The 14802-nt window shown below is 34.6% G+C and overlaps 1 protein-coding gene across 4 annotated transcripts in view; it reads left to right on the top strand.

The window, feature by feature from the left end:
• Positions 1-14802, top strand: part of ARHGAP28 (Rho GTPase activating protein 28) — a 74030-nt gene that overhangs the window by 36727 nt on the left and 22501 nt on the right. For all 4 annotated transcript variants that reach the window (XM_034429511.3, XM_034429510.3, XM_087890428.1 and 1 more), the window contains exons 2-8: positions 2755-2957; positions 8269-8486; positions 9733-9820; positions 11473-11630; positions 13056-13221; positions 13323-13414; positions 14381-14458. In XM_034429511.3, coding sequence (XP_034285402.1) covers positions 2755-2957; positions 8269-8486; positions 9733-9820; positions 11473-11630; positions 13056-13221; positions 13323-13414; positions 14381-14458 — 1003 coding nt within the window. The remainder of the gene's footprint in view (positions 1-2754; positions 2958-8268; positions 8487-9732; positions 9821-11472; positions 11631-13055; positions 13222-13322; positions 13415-14380; positions 14459-14802) is intronic.

Raw genomic sequence — 14802 nt, 5'->3', positions numbered from 1 at the left:
GAACAGCTGTGTTGTCTATATCATTGTTATTATCTGATCCTTTCTGAAGTGCTTCCTATGTACAGAAGTGCATTGTTCACACAACACTATTTTAGATTTATATTTTATATTTCTTGAGTCTCCATAAGAAATTATGTAGGGAAATTCGTTATCTAACACGTAGCTATTGTTTATCTACAATAAGTAGTTAACAATTGTTTCTAAACTTTCTAAAGTTTTTGGACTTGTTTGCAAAAGAGGACAACACCATAGTATCCGCTTATTTCCTGATATCCCCAATAATGCATGCAAAAAATTAAGTACATTTTAATGGCCGCAAGGTTTTATAAGTCAACAAATACACACACACACACACACACACACATATACATATACATACATACATACATACATGTATGTATGTAGATCTTTGGTTATTCGGGTTTTCTCCTGTGTAAAATTGGAAGTGTCTTGGCGACGTTTCGACGAAGTCTCATTCATCATCTTCAGGCTGGTGTTTTCGGCTTTGTGCTTCTAGGAGTAATGTGTGATCGCAGCTATTTCTTCCTTTTATCTGCCAGTGGGGATGTGAACTGATTGGGTGGGAGCTTGGCTGTGTTCTGATTGGGTGGAGGTGTGTTCTGATTGGTAGACACTTCCAATTTTAGAAAACAAATATGTATGTATGTATACACACACACACACATACACACATACACAAATATAAGCTAGAAGCTAGGCTAGGATAACTTATCTATACTTCGCTTACTCTTGCATGTAAGCAAAGTATAGGTTTGGTGATGCATGTGCCTCAAAATATTTTGCCGTTCTAAATCCTCTCCCACTGCTTCCCATTTCTAATTTCTACTGTGGCACTTACCATGGCATTCAGTTCCTACTTCTATAGGGCTGTGGCGCTTGATCCTGTTACTACTTCCCACTTCCCAGCTTTATGCTATTATTCAGCTTTAACTTCTTAATTTTTTTATATGGTTTATGTAAAGATTCTGCCTATTCTCCTAGTCACAAGCAATTGTACCCAAGGAGTACCATAACTAAAATCTGAAGAGTCCTACGTAGAATTTTGTAATTCTTTGGGATTGTGATAGGATATAAAAATAAAATTAATTAATTAGGACAAATTGCCTTGCTTCTTCAGCTTGGTAGGCAACCAATGTCATCATGAAATAAAGCCCTTAATAGATATAATCATGATTGCTTTGTGATTGTTAAGACCAACACTTACCTCAGTCTAATATCATTCAAATATGCAGAGTTCTGGCAAGAGACCTCCAACTTTATACAGCTGCAGTTATGTGTACTCTCTGAAATTAAGTATCATGTGATATTTTTAAAAAGTAAACTTCATCTGTTCATGTAGAAGCACAGGAATGACAACTCTAGAGGTAAACTAGAGTTAGATTTAGTTTCTTCTAAAAATCATAGTACAAACAGCCTTTAAAATTACTTTATTCCCTTTTTATGCAGTACCAATAACCAAACTAGATGGAATCCACTTCATTGACTTGAGTCATTTAAATATACTTAATAATATTTGTTCTATATCTTATCTATCTCAAAGCAGTAACTGTCCTAATGCATATGAAATATGAAATATTTGCATTTACCTACAATTAATATTTTTTCTTCCATAAAAATATTACTCCATAAAACCAAAAAATGTTATTGTTTTTTGCAAAATATACCATCTGCTTTAAAAGTCTGAATTATATCTTATCATTTGACAGATGGTTAATAGGTACATTTGGTTAGAATCATTTCACTATTGTTTATTTGCATATCACAGAGTTATGTGGAACATTCTTTTCCACTGACTTGTATAAAACTTTCTCTTAAAAAAACTTGCCATTTTGATTTTTCCTTTCATACAATTTGATTTTTCTCTATATCCTTAAACTTTTAATCTTGACATTAAAGCATTGTTGGGCACAGTTACTTGGAAAGCAGGCAATTTATTGTAATGCGTTAATAACAAAACCATACTTGCAATATGCAGACACTTTTTCTCTTGATTATTAAAACAATTATAATCCTTTATAATGTAGTACTGGAAAAATAGGACTCTCTCTCTCTCTCTCTCTCTCTCTCTCTCTCTCTCTCTCTCTCTCTCTCTCTCTCTCTCTCTCCCTCCCTCCCACCCTCCCTCCCTCTTCTGTGTGTGTGTGTGTGTGTGTGTGTGTAAACAGAACATGTGCTTTACTGTCTTCTTTCTTTATTATCTGGAATATCATTATTTAAGGCAGTGGGGACAATCTACTATAAACTTAACCATGAGCTCCATTTTTGCAACCATTAGTATTTCCCAGATTGTGCTGTCAAAACTTATGGCACACTATCATATAACATGAATACGATTTTCTACTGTTTTGACTTGACATAAAACACAATGCAGGTAGTCCTCATATGGCAACCACATTTGATTCTTATAAGTTGGTCATTAAGTGAAGCAGTTGCTAAGTGAAAACCACATAACTGTGCTTACAATTTTACTTCAGGTTTTCTTTGCTTTAAAGAGTCAGAAGGATATGACCTCAAACAGTTTGGTGAGCCCAAACACCAAAGTGGGGAAGTTTGAATGAATGATAGAGATTCCTGATTTTTATTTTCCACCTGAAACTCACTTTTACACATGCAGAGAACAAAATGAACAGCTTGGCTAATTGAGTATAAATACTCAAGAATCTGCCCATCGGGTGAATAATATAAGATCATTTCTTCATTATTCTCCTGATCTTTATTTTTGTTTTGTTTCAGGAAATCTCTCCCTCGGTGCCAACGAATTAGCAGAATGCTTTCCAATGAATCATTGCGCCCTCCCGTGTATAGCCGTTCCAATTCTCAAGCGTCTGTTGATAGCACTTCAATGGAGGATTTCTGGTGTGAGGTAGAAAACATCAAGGAGAGCACAGAAGACAGGCAAGATGAGCAAAACCTGTTAGAAGTCAAGCCTCCTGATGGTATGAATAAACAATTCTGATCTTCCTTGATCCTTGTTTTTATTCCAAAAAAGTGCTGGTGTAATAAATGTTCATTTATGTTTGAGAACTGAATCAGAAGCACTGCAGAGCTATATTCGATAATAATATTTCTAAGGTTTTAAATTTTACTGATTTTAGAATGAAGTTTTGCATGAAAAACACAGAAGTGTATAAGAAAACTGAGGGGGAAGATTGAATTCCTGGATAACATTTAAAAGATAAAAATAAGTATCACTGCAGGATGGATTCCATGATTAATTGACTAATGGTTCTCTGTACAAGACTTCAACAGAAATTATACAAAAAAAGAGTCAAATGCAGAAGTTTGTGTTTTGATTTTTACTAGCCATAATTCTTTGAAATTGTATTTGTCTCCTTTTGGATATATAGAGAGTCTGGATAAACAACTACCCCAAAGTTTGTTCCTTTTTTCATTTTATTGCATTAAATAATCAGTGTGAAACATTGGTTCCTGATTCAATTAATTCATTTAAGTCAGGGGTCCCTAACCCCTGGTCCATGGACTGGCACCAGTTCATGGCATACCCGAAACTGGGTTATACAAACAAGTGATGCTCCATCTGCGGGATGCAGGCAGCACACAAAACCACACCCCATCTGGTCCAAAGAAAAATCTCTCCACAGAATTGGTCCTGGTGCCCAAAAGGTTGGGGACCACTTATTTAAGTTGGCAATTGAATGTGTGAGTACATCATAGAATAATCAGTACTAATATGGGACAGCCCACTGACGCACAGAGCTCGGGTTTTAAACCTGGGTTGCCATCTTTCCAATTGACAAGTTCAGTATCTTTAACCACTGACCCATCACACTCCTATTTAGGACAATATTATTCAAAGATATTTGCTTTTTCGTAGCAAGAAATTGATATAAAGTTTGTTTACATAAAGATCATTTCAGTGAGCACTGAAATGTCTTCCCTATAGCCACACAAGATAAATACTTTCAAAAATGTGCCCTGTTGTGCACATGTCAAGTTGCTATGGCTCAGCTGGAGTGATAAAAACAGCAAATAAACAGAGATTCATTATTTTTCCTTTGTATTAAAGCTTACATCTTCAAAATTTTATTCACAATTTGGTTAACACTCTTTAGGTCTCATTGATTTTAAATGGGAGAAGTACTCTGAAGATGAGCACATTTTTAATTCTTCTACAAAGATTATTGTTTTTTCTGCAGTCTCTAAGCAGTTATGCAAAGGCTTATTTCTTGACAAGTAGGATAACACCACAGCCTTGACGTCCTTTACTCTGAATGGATTGCATCCACATTTATTTAAAAAAAACACAGAGCTATATTTATTTCATATGTGGGGAGGAAAGGGGAGAAAAGATCTGTATGAAGACCTAGAGGTTAAATATTGCCTTGGAACCATGGAAATGAATTATAGTCCCAGTTGTGTCTTCTAAGCATAAAGTTTCTTGAGCCTTGGGGGCTAAGTTAATGAATCAGTTATACAGCTTTATTAAAATTGTGTTGATAAAATCATGAGGCAGCATTCTTCTAGAGCTAATCAAAAGTAAAGCTACATTTATACTGCAGCATCAAATAGCAATTTAATTTTCTGCCTCTTTTTTCTCAAGATTAGGTCAAAGTTTCTAAACATAAAAATTATTTCTGAAGTTTTCCTTACTTTCCCATTTTATTCCTTTAAAGATATTTATTTGTTAGGATTTTAAGTCTGGAAGCCACCCAAAGTTCTTCGCTACAAGATAGACATCAAATAAATTCAATAAATAAATAAAATAAATGTCTATGCCTTGGATCACTCGCTGTTTTGGTTTCTTTCTCCACCTGAATACAACATAACCCCCAACTCAGCCCTTGTCATCTTTTGTAGTAATAACTTCAGCATGCTTTATGTGGCCTACCTTGACATCTACCTGGAAGCTGTAATTGTGGCATCACACCAGTACAGTAGCTCTTCATTGGTTACTAGTAGGCTTCAAAGATGTTTAGCTGAGCTTTTCAAAAGGGCCCTTGAGGATTAGTTCATTGTCATTGGGATGCCTTTAATAATTTTAGTAATGATTTTATGATTTAATAATACATTAATTATGTATAGTAGCCTGATTATGGTTTCTCGGTGGCCATAACCCCTTTTAGAGAATTACAATATATAATATAGAAAACAAATACCTTTTTATGTTACTGTATTGTGCTACTCTCAATAACATAGAAAGATACATACTGAGTCAGGCCAAAGGCAAAATTAGTCCAGTAATCTGCCTCCAAGGACCTCTATTGGAAGCTTACAGTGATATCTTTCTATTGATATTTTTCAATAAAAGACAGTTGTGAAAGTATTTAGATGCTTTTAGCTTATCCATGTATCTTAGTGCAGAGATAGGGCAATGTTTTTAAAAATATTGGTAAAATATAACATATAAAAAGTAATGCAATAAAGAATATGAATGATACAATTAAAAATCAACTAAAACCTAAGGAGGGAGAATCCACAGTACATTCATATAAAACTAGTTCAATGCTTTAACAAATTATTAAGAACCATATATAAACACATCATCATTTTTATACTATAAAATACATACTTTATTTTACTTAGGTATTTGCATCCTGTCTTTATTATTTTTTATAAATAACTCAAGGCAGCAAAAATATCCAACACACATTCTTCCTATTTTCCCCATAATAACAAACCTGTGAGGGTAGTTGGGCTGAGAGAAAGTGACTGGCCAAGGTCACCCCACTGGTTTCATGGCTAAGAAAGGACTTGAATGCATGATCTCCCAGTTTGTAGTCTGGTGCCTTAGCCACTAGACCAGGGGTGTCAAACTCAAGGCCCGTGGGCTGGATCCAGCCTGTGATGCGGTCAGATCCAACCCATGGAGCCGTCCTGCTCTACCCAATGTGAAGAGGAAAAATCAGGTCAGCATGGCTTCAGCCTGGTCTACCCAATGTGAAAAGGAAAGATCAGGCCAACGTAGCTTCAGCCCGGTCTACCCAGTGCGAAAGGTCAGGCCAGAATGGCTTCAGCCCAGTCTACCCAATGCAAAGAGGAAACATGGCAGCAGTTTGGGGACTGGCAGCAAGCTGGCCGTGCCCACCCATTTGGCCATGCCCATCCGGTTGGCCACACACCCCCAGTCAGCCCTGCCTCCCCCACCCCAAGGTTAACCACAGCCCTACTGTGGCCCTCAATGAAATTGAGTTTGACACCCATGCTACTAGACCAAACTGGCTCTCTATCAAATATTAACAGTTAATATAAGTAACACATCCTTTGAATCCACTAATACTATTTCTCTATTATCTACATAGGGTAATTCTCTTTCTAGAAACCTTGTCTCAGAAGACATAAAAATCTCCATAAAATGTTAAATTTCATTTTATTTGATGAAGTGATTTTCAGCTCATGAAAGTTGATGCCTTTTCATAAAATTTATTAGTCAGAAAAGTCTGCTACCAGATTTCTTCTGATTTTGGATATCAAACACTAATATGGCTCACCAGGAGCAGCCTGAGGAGATGGTGGTGGTGAACATCTCATCTGACCCGAGCTCAGTTACCCATCACCACCTTGATCAAAGAAGTATCTTGTGCACAAATGGGCAAAACTAACCAGGAGTTATTGGCTCAGCCCTCCACAATAATTCCAGTTCCTCATGTGCCCCTTGGGAAAATTAATTGCTCATTCCTGCTCCAGACCATCCATACTGTTGACCCCTGATTCAACCTCAAGCTATTCTAAAAGACCAGGGTGGCTACAAAGAAATCACATCTCCAAGGTTCCATCACATGACAGTGTTTAAAGAATGGATCTGGAATGTGCCCATTGTACCTGGTCTAGTTGGATGGGCAGGTGTTCTCACATTGAGCAGTCCTGAATATAACCTGGGTCTATGTGATGTAGAATTTTAAGGGTGATAACCAGTAACTTGAATTGCACCTGGAAAGCAACTCAGTACAGCTCATTCAATAGTGGTGTAACACTAGCATGGACAAACCACAAAGTGCCCAGAACTGCAAATGCCACATTCTAGACTATTTTCAGCTTTTGGATGGTCTTCAAGAGTAGCCTCATGTAGAGCACATTGCAATAATCCAATATGTAAAAAGGGCTCCACATAGTTAAAAATAATAAAAAGGAACAAATTCACAATATAGAGTCACATATATTGTAGTCCCCTAACATCTCAGTCCTAACATCTGGAGGCCAGGTGTTGACAGCCTTCCGAAAGACCAAGAGGTTGGGGGACTCAGACTCTTTGGTTTAAGGCATTACAAATAGAAGCTATGTGTGTGTCCCTGCATACTCCAAATCATATTTTCTCTTCAAAATCAGATCACAGTGCAACCCTTGACCCTAGAATGTCAAATACCAGTATTCTCAGCCAATTATTTTTAAAAGATGAAAGAACTTGTCTGCAAGATGACATATAAGCCTGTTTCAAAGATATAGACAGATATAGTTTGTCTTAGATCAGTATGAATGTGCAGAAAGGTTTCCCTGATTTATTCCCAATACCAAAACATTTTGCATTTAGACATCTCAAACATATATCCTCCCCTCCCTACTCTTTTCCAAATTTGTTCTTTCAAGTTTTCTGAAATGTTTCTACTAAACTGCGTTGTTCTACGGATTTTGTGCCTGCCTGCTCATACAAAGCTGTTTTCAGAAGTATATTTTAACAAAGATTCTTATTAAAAGAAATTGTAACCACATAGAATCTAGCCCTACAGAGGTGAGCATGATTCTTGGTTATGGCACACTGACTAGCAATTAGATCAGGTGAGGAAGGAAGAATGAAAAAAATACTAAAATAATGTTGAAAGGATCATGTTTGTGGGTCTTGAATAACATTGGTTTACATCACAGTATTTTCTTGTGGATCTTGTTGGTTATCTCTCTCCCTATCAAAATTTGAGAACCAGATGATCAGACGAAGAAGGAATTTTGTGGTGACAATCTTCTTGTCCTTTCATCATATTCCTAATGGTAATCTGACCCTGGACTTATCTTTTTGGACTAATAGATTAAAAGGTATGAAATTTCATGAGCTGGACCTCACTTCATCAAATTCTTAGAATGGCTAGATTGATAGAAGATTTAAACTGGGATGATATGAGGGGTAAGGAGTAGAAGCAAATTGGTCGTGCAGATACAGGTTACATGTGAAACAGATTAGATGTATCTTATCAATTAATTACAAAAATGTGTTAATCAGAAAAGGTGTGACCAGACTCCTTATATTTTGCTACCATAGACTAACCCAGCTTGCTTCCTATAATATCTGCTCCTCTATAGAAGGTGAACTAGAAGCTGAATGGTTGCAAGATGTTGGCCTGTCTACATTAATATCGGAATCTGAAGAAGACAATGGAGAAGCATTGCTATCAACATTGACCCGAACTCAAGCAGCTGCAGTGCAGAAGAGATATACCACATATTCTCAGACCATGAGAAAGAAAAATAAACACACAATCAGAGATGTGCGTGATATCTTTGGTATCCATAATTCCTCTGTAAGTGAACTATTTTAATGCTTTAGACATTTTTGAAATTTATTTTTTTATTATTTTGGCTACTGGTTGATTACTCTGTGGAGTTTCACTGTAAATTGGTATAATACTCTGTACCAAAATGCTGAGAAAATGTTTAGGAAAGCCTTTCAAAAAGTAGTTTCTGCTTCCCTTTTTGTTTTATACATTCTGCTCTTGAATGTGATGACAATACATAGGAACTGCACTCTTCTTTAAAACTTTCAACAGATAGTGTTCATAAATTCAAGTCAATTTTTTTTCCTATAAGAGCTACAAAAAAAAAAGAATTAAAAAATTACATGATTTATCTAATCACCTTTTATGTGTTTCCATGAAGAAATTATGTAACATTAAACCTCATTTAAAGTTTGTAAAAAGGAATGCAGTATGTGCAAGTACAAATGTGTCTCCAATTACTTAGGCCACCTCATTCTTTTTTCTAAACTTATTGGTTAGTGATTAACAAAAAAAATATTATGACTATAACATATGTTTATATGTAAGGTAGATGTTTTGCAATAGAAGTCTACTTATTCTTTCAATATATCTTCACTGAAGTATTTTATGTATAGGACTTAATAATTGTTTTAAAAAATCACGTTATTATTGAAACTAAAATGCCTTTCTATGAAATACATATCAAAACTTCCTTTTACCCACAGCTCTGTCAGTTTTTATCACAAGTTTTTGATATTTAAGGCAGTTTTACCATCAGTAATATCAGTACACAAGAATGCACTCTGTTATCAATATTTTGTTTTTTATCCTGTTCATTAATAAATTATTTTATTTCCAGTTGTCATTGTATAATTTCATTTATATGATAAGCAGAGCTAAAATGGGAGAAGCCATACTTAACTATTGTATTTCAATCAGTGTGAATTATTTTTTAAATAAACATACTATTTAATTTAATAATTTAATAAAATATTTTAATATTAAATATTAAAATAAAATTTAATAAAAATAATTTAATAAAAAACTAATTATTTCAATTCGTACTTTTAGGTAATTGTGGTATAATTCCTTGGAATTGTATGTGGTTTTCTTTTCCCCTTTTTGTTTTAATGAACTATAATTTTATTTTAATTAATATTACAATTTAATTTGTACAGTATGAAGAAAGAAAAATTGTATAATGTTAAGTAAAGTCAATGAATTGTATCTTTAAAGATTGTATAAGATTTGTATCAGAGATAAATTATTCTAATGTTTTCTTGTCTTCCAGCCTACATTTGAGACTATACCAGCGTTACCTGTTGCAACCAATGGTATCAATTTTTCTGTGCAGAATCCAGATTGGAAAATGGTTAGCTGTGAGTACTATTAAATAATATAGCTTGTTTTTTAAAAAAGAAATCTGGGTAATAATTTGATCATTGGTGACAGTATCCAATTTAAATTTTATGCAGAAATCCTATCTATTATTACTTCAGAATAAATGTCTTTTATCACTATGGGACTTATGACTAATTATGTATCATATTTTGTCCTAGGTTTACTAGTCTACTAAATTTTATGCTATTCTTGCTGACCCCAGAATTTTTTTTTATAATACAATTTTATTAGTTTATAAAAATATAAAATACAAAGAGAAATTTTAAAAAGTAATAGAAAACGGGGGGAGGAAAGAAAAAGGCATTGACTCGCAACTGTCTTTGTCAGAGTATGAATATTCATAAACTGGAATAGATCAGCCAATGAATAGGCATAGCAACTAAATCACCCAATTGGGAACTGAGACAGACTGGAGCCAGGGCGTGTCTTAGTCTTCAGCTTCTGAGTCTGTGCAGAGAAATAAAACTGAAACCAGTGTGTTAATTTGTCTGCTCTGGTGAATTGAAACTAAGAACTGTTTTCTTCTCTGCTTGTGAACCAGCTATTGTTGGTGAACTAACATTACATCCTCAACTTTTTACTTTTTCACAACAGTATATACTAGCATTTCTATAGCAAAAACCTATCTAATCAGTAAAAACAAAACCAAAGGTTTTTTTGCAAGCACAAAATCTGTGGGGAAATCTGTGGGGAATGCTTCTGTTTACTTATTAATCTTTATAATATAATGTATAATAGAATATAAATCTTTCAAAATGTATATTAAAAGAATTCCTTATATTATTTCAATTTTTTTTAACCCTTGATGGAAGAAATGTCCTTCTGGGTTCAGTTCCAAGTGGGAAAAACATGGAGACTGCTTGAAAAGATGGTTTAATGGTGGACAGGATCACATGGTTTGAGTTCCTGAACAGAAAAGGGATGAGATGCTGAGCGTGCCTTGGTTTTATGCCCTCTCTGACCTTTGAACTTCCTGGGGCACAGGAAGAATATCCTGATTGGTTGTCAGACTCTCGGGGGTGGTGGTCTTACCTAGCCTTGTTGGCTGATGTAATCTTCCCAGGTGCCACGTGGCAAAATTTCTGTTGCTGGATGGGTCCTATTGTGTTGCAGATGATGGTCCATTGACAAAGGTGGGGGAGGACTGGGTTTCTGCCTCTGGCCCATTGACAAAAGGGGGGGGGAGGCAAGAAGCTGCTTTGTCTTTAAAACATGTTTCTCCATTTCTCATCCAAGGAAATATAATATTCTGCCTTTTTAATATTTCCTAAAATATTTCATTCTTCTAGGAGAGGGGTGAGTGCTAACTTCCTACAATCTTTTGGCAGAAACCAAACCAGGGATTTTGTTACCATGAGCATCATATTGTCTGCACCTGATTAAAACCCACTGAGTTCACAATGGGGAGAAAAAAAAACATACATTTTTTCAGGTCCCTCATTTCTGAGTCCTGGACCTCAGTTCAGAAACTGAGGTAGAATAAATGAATAACAAATATCTTCATAATTCTTTCATAAATTACCATGTAGTTCTTACTATAAACAAACAAAAATATATGGTTAATGCTTTGAGTGTGGTTTTTTTCCCATGGACAAATACAGCATTCATGAAAATTGTCCCTTGATTTCAGCTAGTGACTGTATGGAATATGAACTCAATAAAGGCAGCCAGTTGGAGAAAGAGGAACTTTCCCTTGAAATTTCCTTCTCAGAATCAATCACGGTGCCTCCAAAACACAGAGAATGTCACAAAAGTCAAAGGTTAAAAAAGGACGACTCCGCATTACCTGTAAGTTTAAGCTCCTCAAGTTTATGTACTCTATATCATGACTGAATTTCTTTCAAGCATAATGGCTATCTTAAAATATGTTACATTGAAAAAAAGGAAAACCAGTTTGTTTTCTAAACATGTGCTATTACTCTGAAATGAATAACAAAGAAATAAATAACAAAGAAATACAAACAAAGGTAACTTGCTGAAATTATTCACAGAATACTCATATTGGAAGAAAAGTCTTTGACAGGCTTTAATTGCAAATTATGAAAGGCAAGAGAAATTTCATGCCCTATCAAATTTTATTAAAAATGCCTAATAAACAGCCACATGCTATATTCAAATTAGTCAAAGTTACTACAAATTTGGTATACAAAACCTTGTTCTATCCGTCAAAAGTTTTAAAAGGAGCAAAGAACTTAATAAAATTACTTTATCTCTCCTCCTGAAGTCAAGCACATTTTTCATGAGTTCCAGAATCTGTTGGGCAAGCTCAGAAAAGGCAGAAGGCTTTAAGATCCCAAGGTTTAGAGGGTTTTCACCCCCCAGAAATTGAAGAATGAGTACTGCTTCAGGAGTTCCATAACAATATAATAATTAGCAAAAATATAGAAAGAGAAAAATCTCAGTGTTAAAAAAACTAATTATTGTAAAACAGCATTTTGTATAAGTGGATAAATAAAATAATTATATCAGGTTTTTTTGCCCTCTATAATTACATAAATTACTACATGAAGTGCTGAGAGCTATATATCAAGATGTTTTGAATAAATTCATAAATATTAAAAAAACAATAAATATTGACTCTTAATATTCCATGTTGCATACAAATATTATTTCAGAATTTCCCATACAATGGAAGAAGGGAAACATTGGGCTGGTGTATAGGTCTACTATCTATAAATACTTGAATTTGTACAGATTTTCCCATGTATCGGATCACATACATAATCTTTGTTTGAAAACACTGTTTATAATTTATTTGTCCTTCTCTATTAAGTTTATCCTTCATAGGAAGACTTGCTGGTAATTGCTACAGGGATGCATATGAATATATAATAATTTCCCTAAACATAAAATAAATTTAGTCTAATCTTATGCATAATTATTCAGAAATAAAAAACAATTCTAAATGAGTTTGGATGGGAGAGCGAACAGGTTCCATGCTTCTTGTAAGTCTTCTATATTTGCACTTAACAACGCAAGAATTCAGATACAGTTTGTTTAATATTTTCCCCTAAATCCCTACAACATAAAGAGAAACTAACTATGCCATCTATAGACTGAGGATTGTATTCAGCACTCTTCTTAAGAGAATGATTTATAATTTGATTCACTTGCATTTTTTTAAAAAAATACACTTAAGCATGAAGTACTATATGCATGCATGCATACTTAATAATGTTTTAATGTTAAATAATTATTTAAAATCTATTACAGAAATATACAATTAGGAAAAGTCGACTTGGATTAACTGAAGTTGGAGATTTGTCTCCTGAGGACATGAAGAAAATTCGTTATCTCTCACTGATTGAATTAACTGCTGTCTACGATGCTTTAGGAATAGAGTTGAAAAGGAACCGGACAGAAAGGATGAAAAGGCGAGGTAGTTACAAACAATGTTATGACATTATATATTTAAGTTTTTAGTAACCAGCAAAATGTTACTTAGCTGAAGTCTCTTATTTAAAATTATTTTTCTTTAAGAAAATGGTCTTTTTGGAGTTCCATTAGCAGTACTCTTGGAAAATGATCAAAAGAAGTTTCCAGGAATTAAAGTCCCCCTCATTTTTCAAAAAGTGAGTACTATTTTAAAGAGCTTAATCTAAATCACCACTGCACATATAAGGAATAATAGTCATTAATCTTATAGTTTCAGGGCAGTTGACAAGATTATTTCTGCTTATGTTTTGAGTCAGAAAGATATAACTTCAGGTAAAATCATTCCTCTCATAGATCACTGTGCATATTGTGTTTCCTCAACCTGAAGCCTCCAGATGTATTTTGGATCATAACTCCAAGAATTCCAATAGTTTGTTCACAGAATAGCTAGGAATTCTGGGACTTACATTCTAGTCCTTCTAGAACAGGGGTGTCAAACTCATATTGTCACGGTGTCATCACATGACATTTCGGGACTTTTCCCCTCTTCGCTAAACCAGGTGTGGGTGTGGCCAGAGTGTGACGCATCCAGCCCATGGATGGATGTGGCTGGGAGTATGACAGCCCTGTTCTAGAAGATTCCAATCGGAGGCCCTGCTCTAGAAAAGATAACATAGTCACCACTGAGTACAAAAGTTCAGTTTGCTGACTCTTCATTAAATGATAAAAATAGGAACAATTGTTTTATCTCTTGATTATATTTGGCTTGTATTTTCTTACTAAGAATAACATTAGAATTTAATGATGAGTGATTGCTATTATTATTATCTAGAAGAACATAATACTATTTTATTTCTTAAAGAGCCCTAACAATTTCTTCAATAGAAAGTTTTAATTTCTTGTTAAATTTTGGTTTGGGCAAAAGTTCAGGATATCTGTTATCTTTAAGTTTCTCACTCAGTAGACAGAATTGAAAAACTAATAAAAAAAAGCCACTTAGGGATTTGGACTCGTTCTGTTTACTTAATCACACAGATTATTTTGGTTAGGCATAATGTTTTACGTTCACAGGAGCCAATTGTTGTAAAAATGTCTCTTTCTATATTTAAAAAAATCTCTGCACTAAAAAATTGCATAAAAGTACTTTGTTTATTATGACATAGCTATTGCTCAAACTTGAGGAAACTGGTCTGGAAACAGAAGGTATTCTTCGAGTGCCTGGATCTGCTTGCAGAGTGAAGGTAATCAGTTTTTTCTTTCAGAATTAAAGACTTTTGATATTGATGTAGGGAGAAAATCATTTATGGGCAAGTTCTGTTTACCACTGCTTTATAAAATTGCAGGGTGCTAATGAATTCCTCTTGCATGCATCTTTGAAATTGAATCCAAAGATGCATGCAAGAGGAATTCATTAGCACCCTGCAATTTTATAAAGCAGTGGTAAACTGGTCCTATGGTTACCCCATGCAACTGACTTTGTACATCCCAAAGCAACCTTTCTGCATTGACTCCAAACAATCCCTTAGAGCCCCGCCCCCTTCTTTTTCTTTTTCTTTTCTTTTGTTTAGGCATGTTCAATTCTCAG

This window comes from Pantherophis guttatus, chromosome 3, assembly GCF_059756535.1.
Source record: "Pantherophis guttatus breed Tessera chromosome 3, ASM5975653v1, whole genome shotgun sequence".
Taxonomy (NCBI): domain Eukaryota; kingdom Metazoa; phylum Chordata; class Lepidosauria; order Squamata; family Colubridae; genus Pantherophis; species Pantherophis guttatus.
The sequence above is the reverse complement of the archived record's forward strand: the minus strand, read 5'-3'. Positions and strand labels throughout refer to the sequence as shown.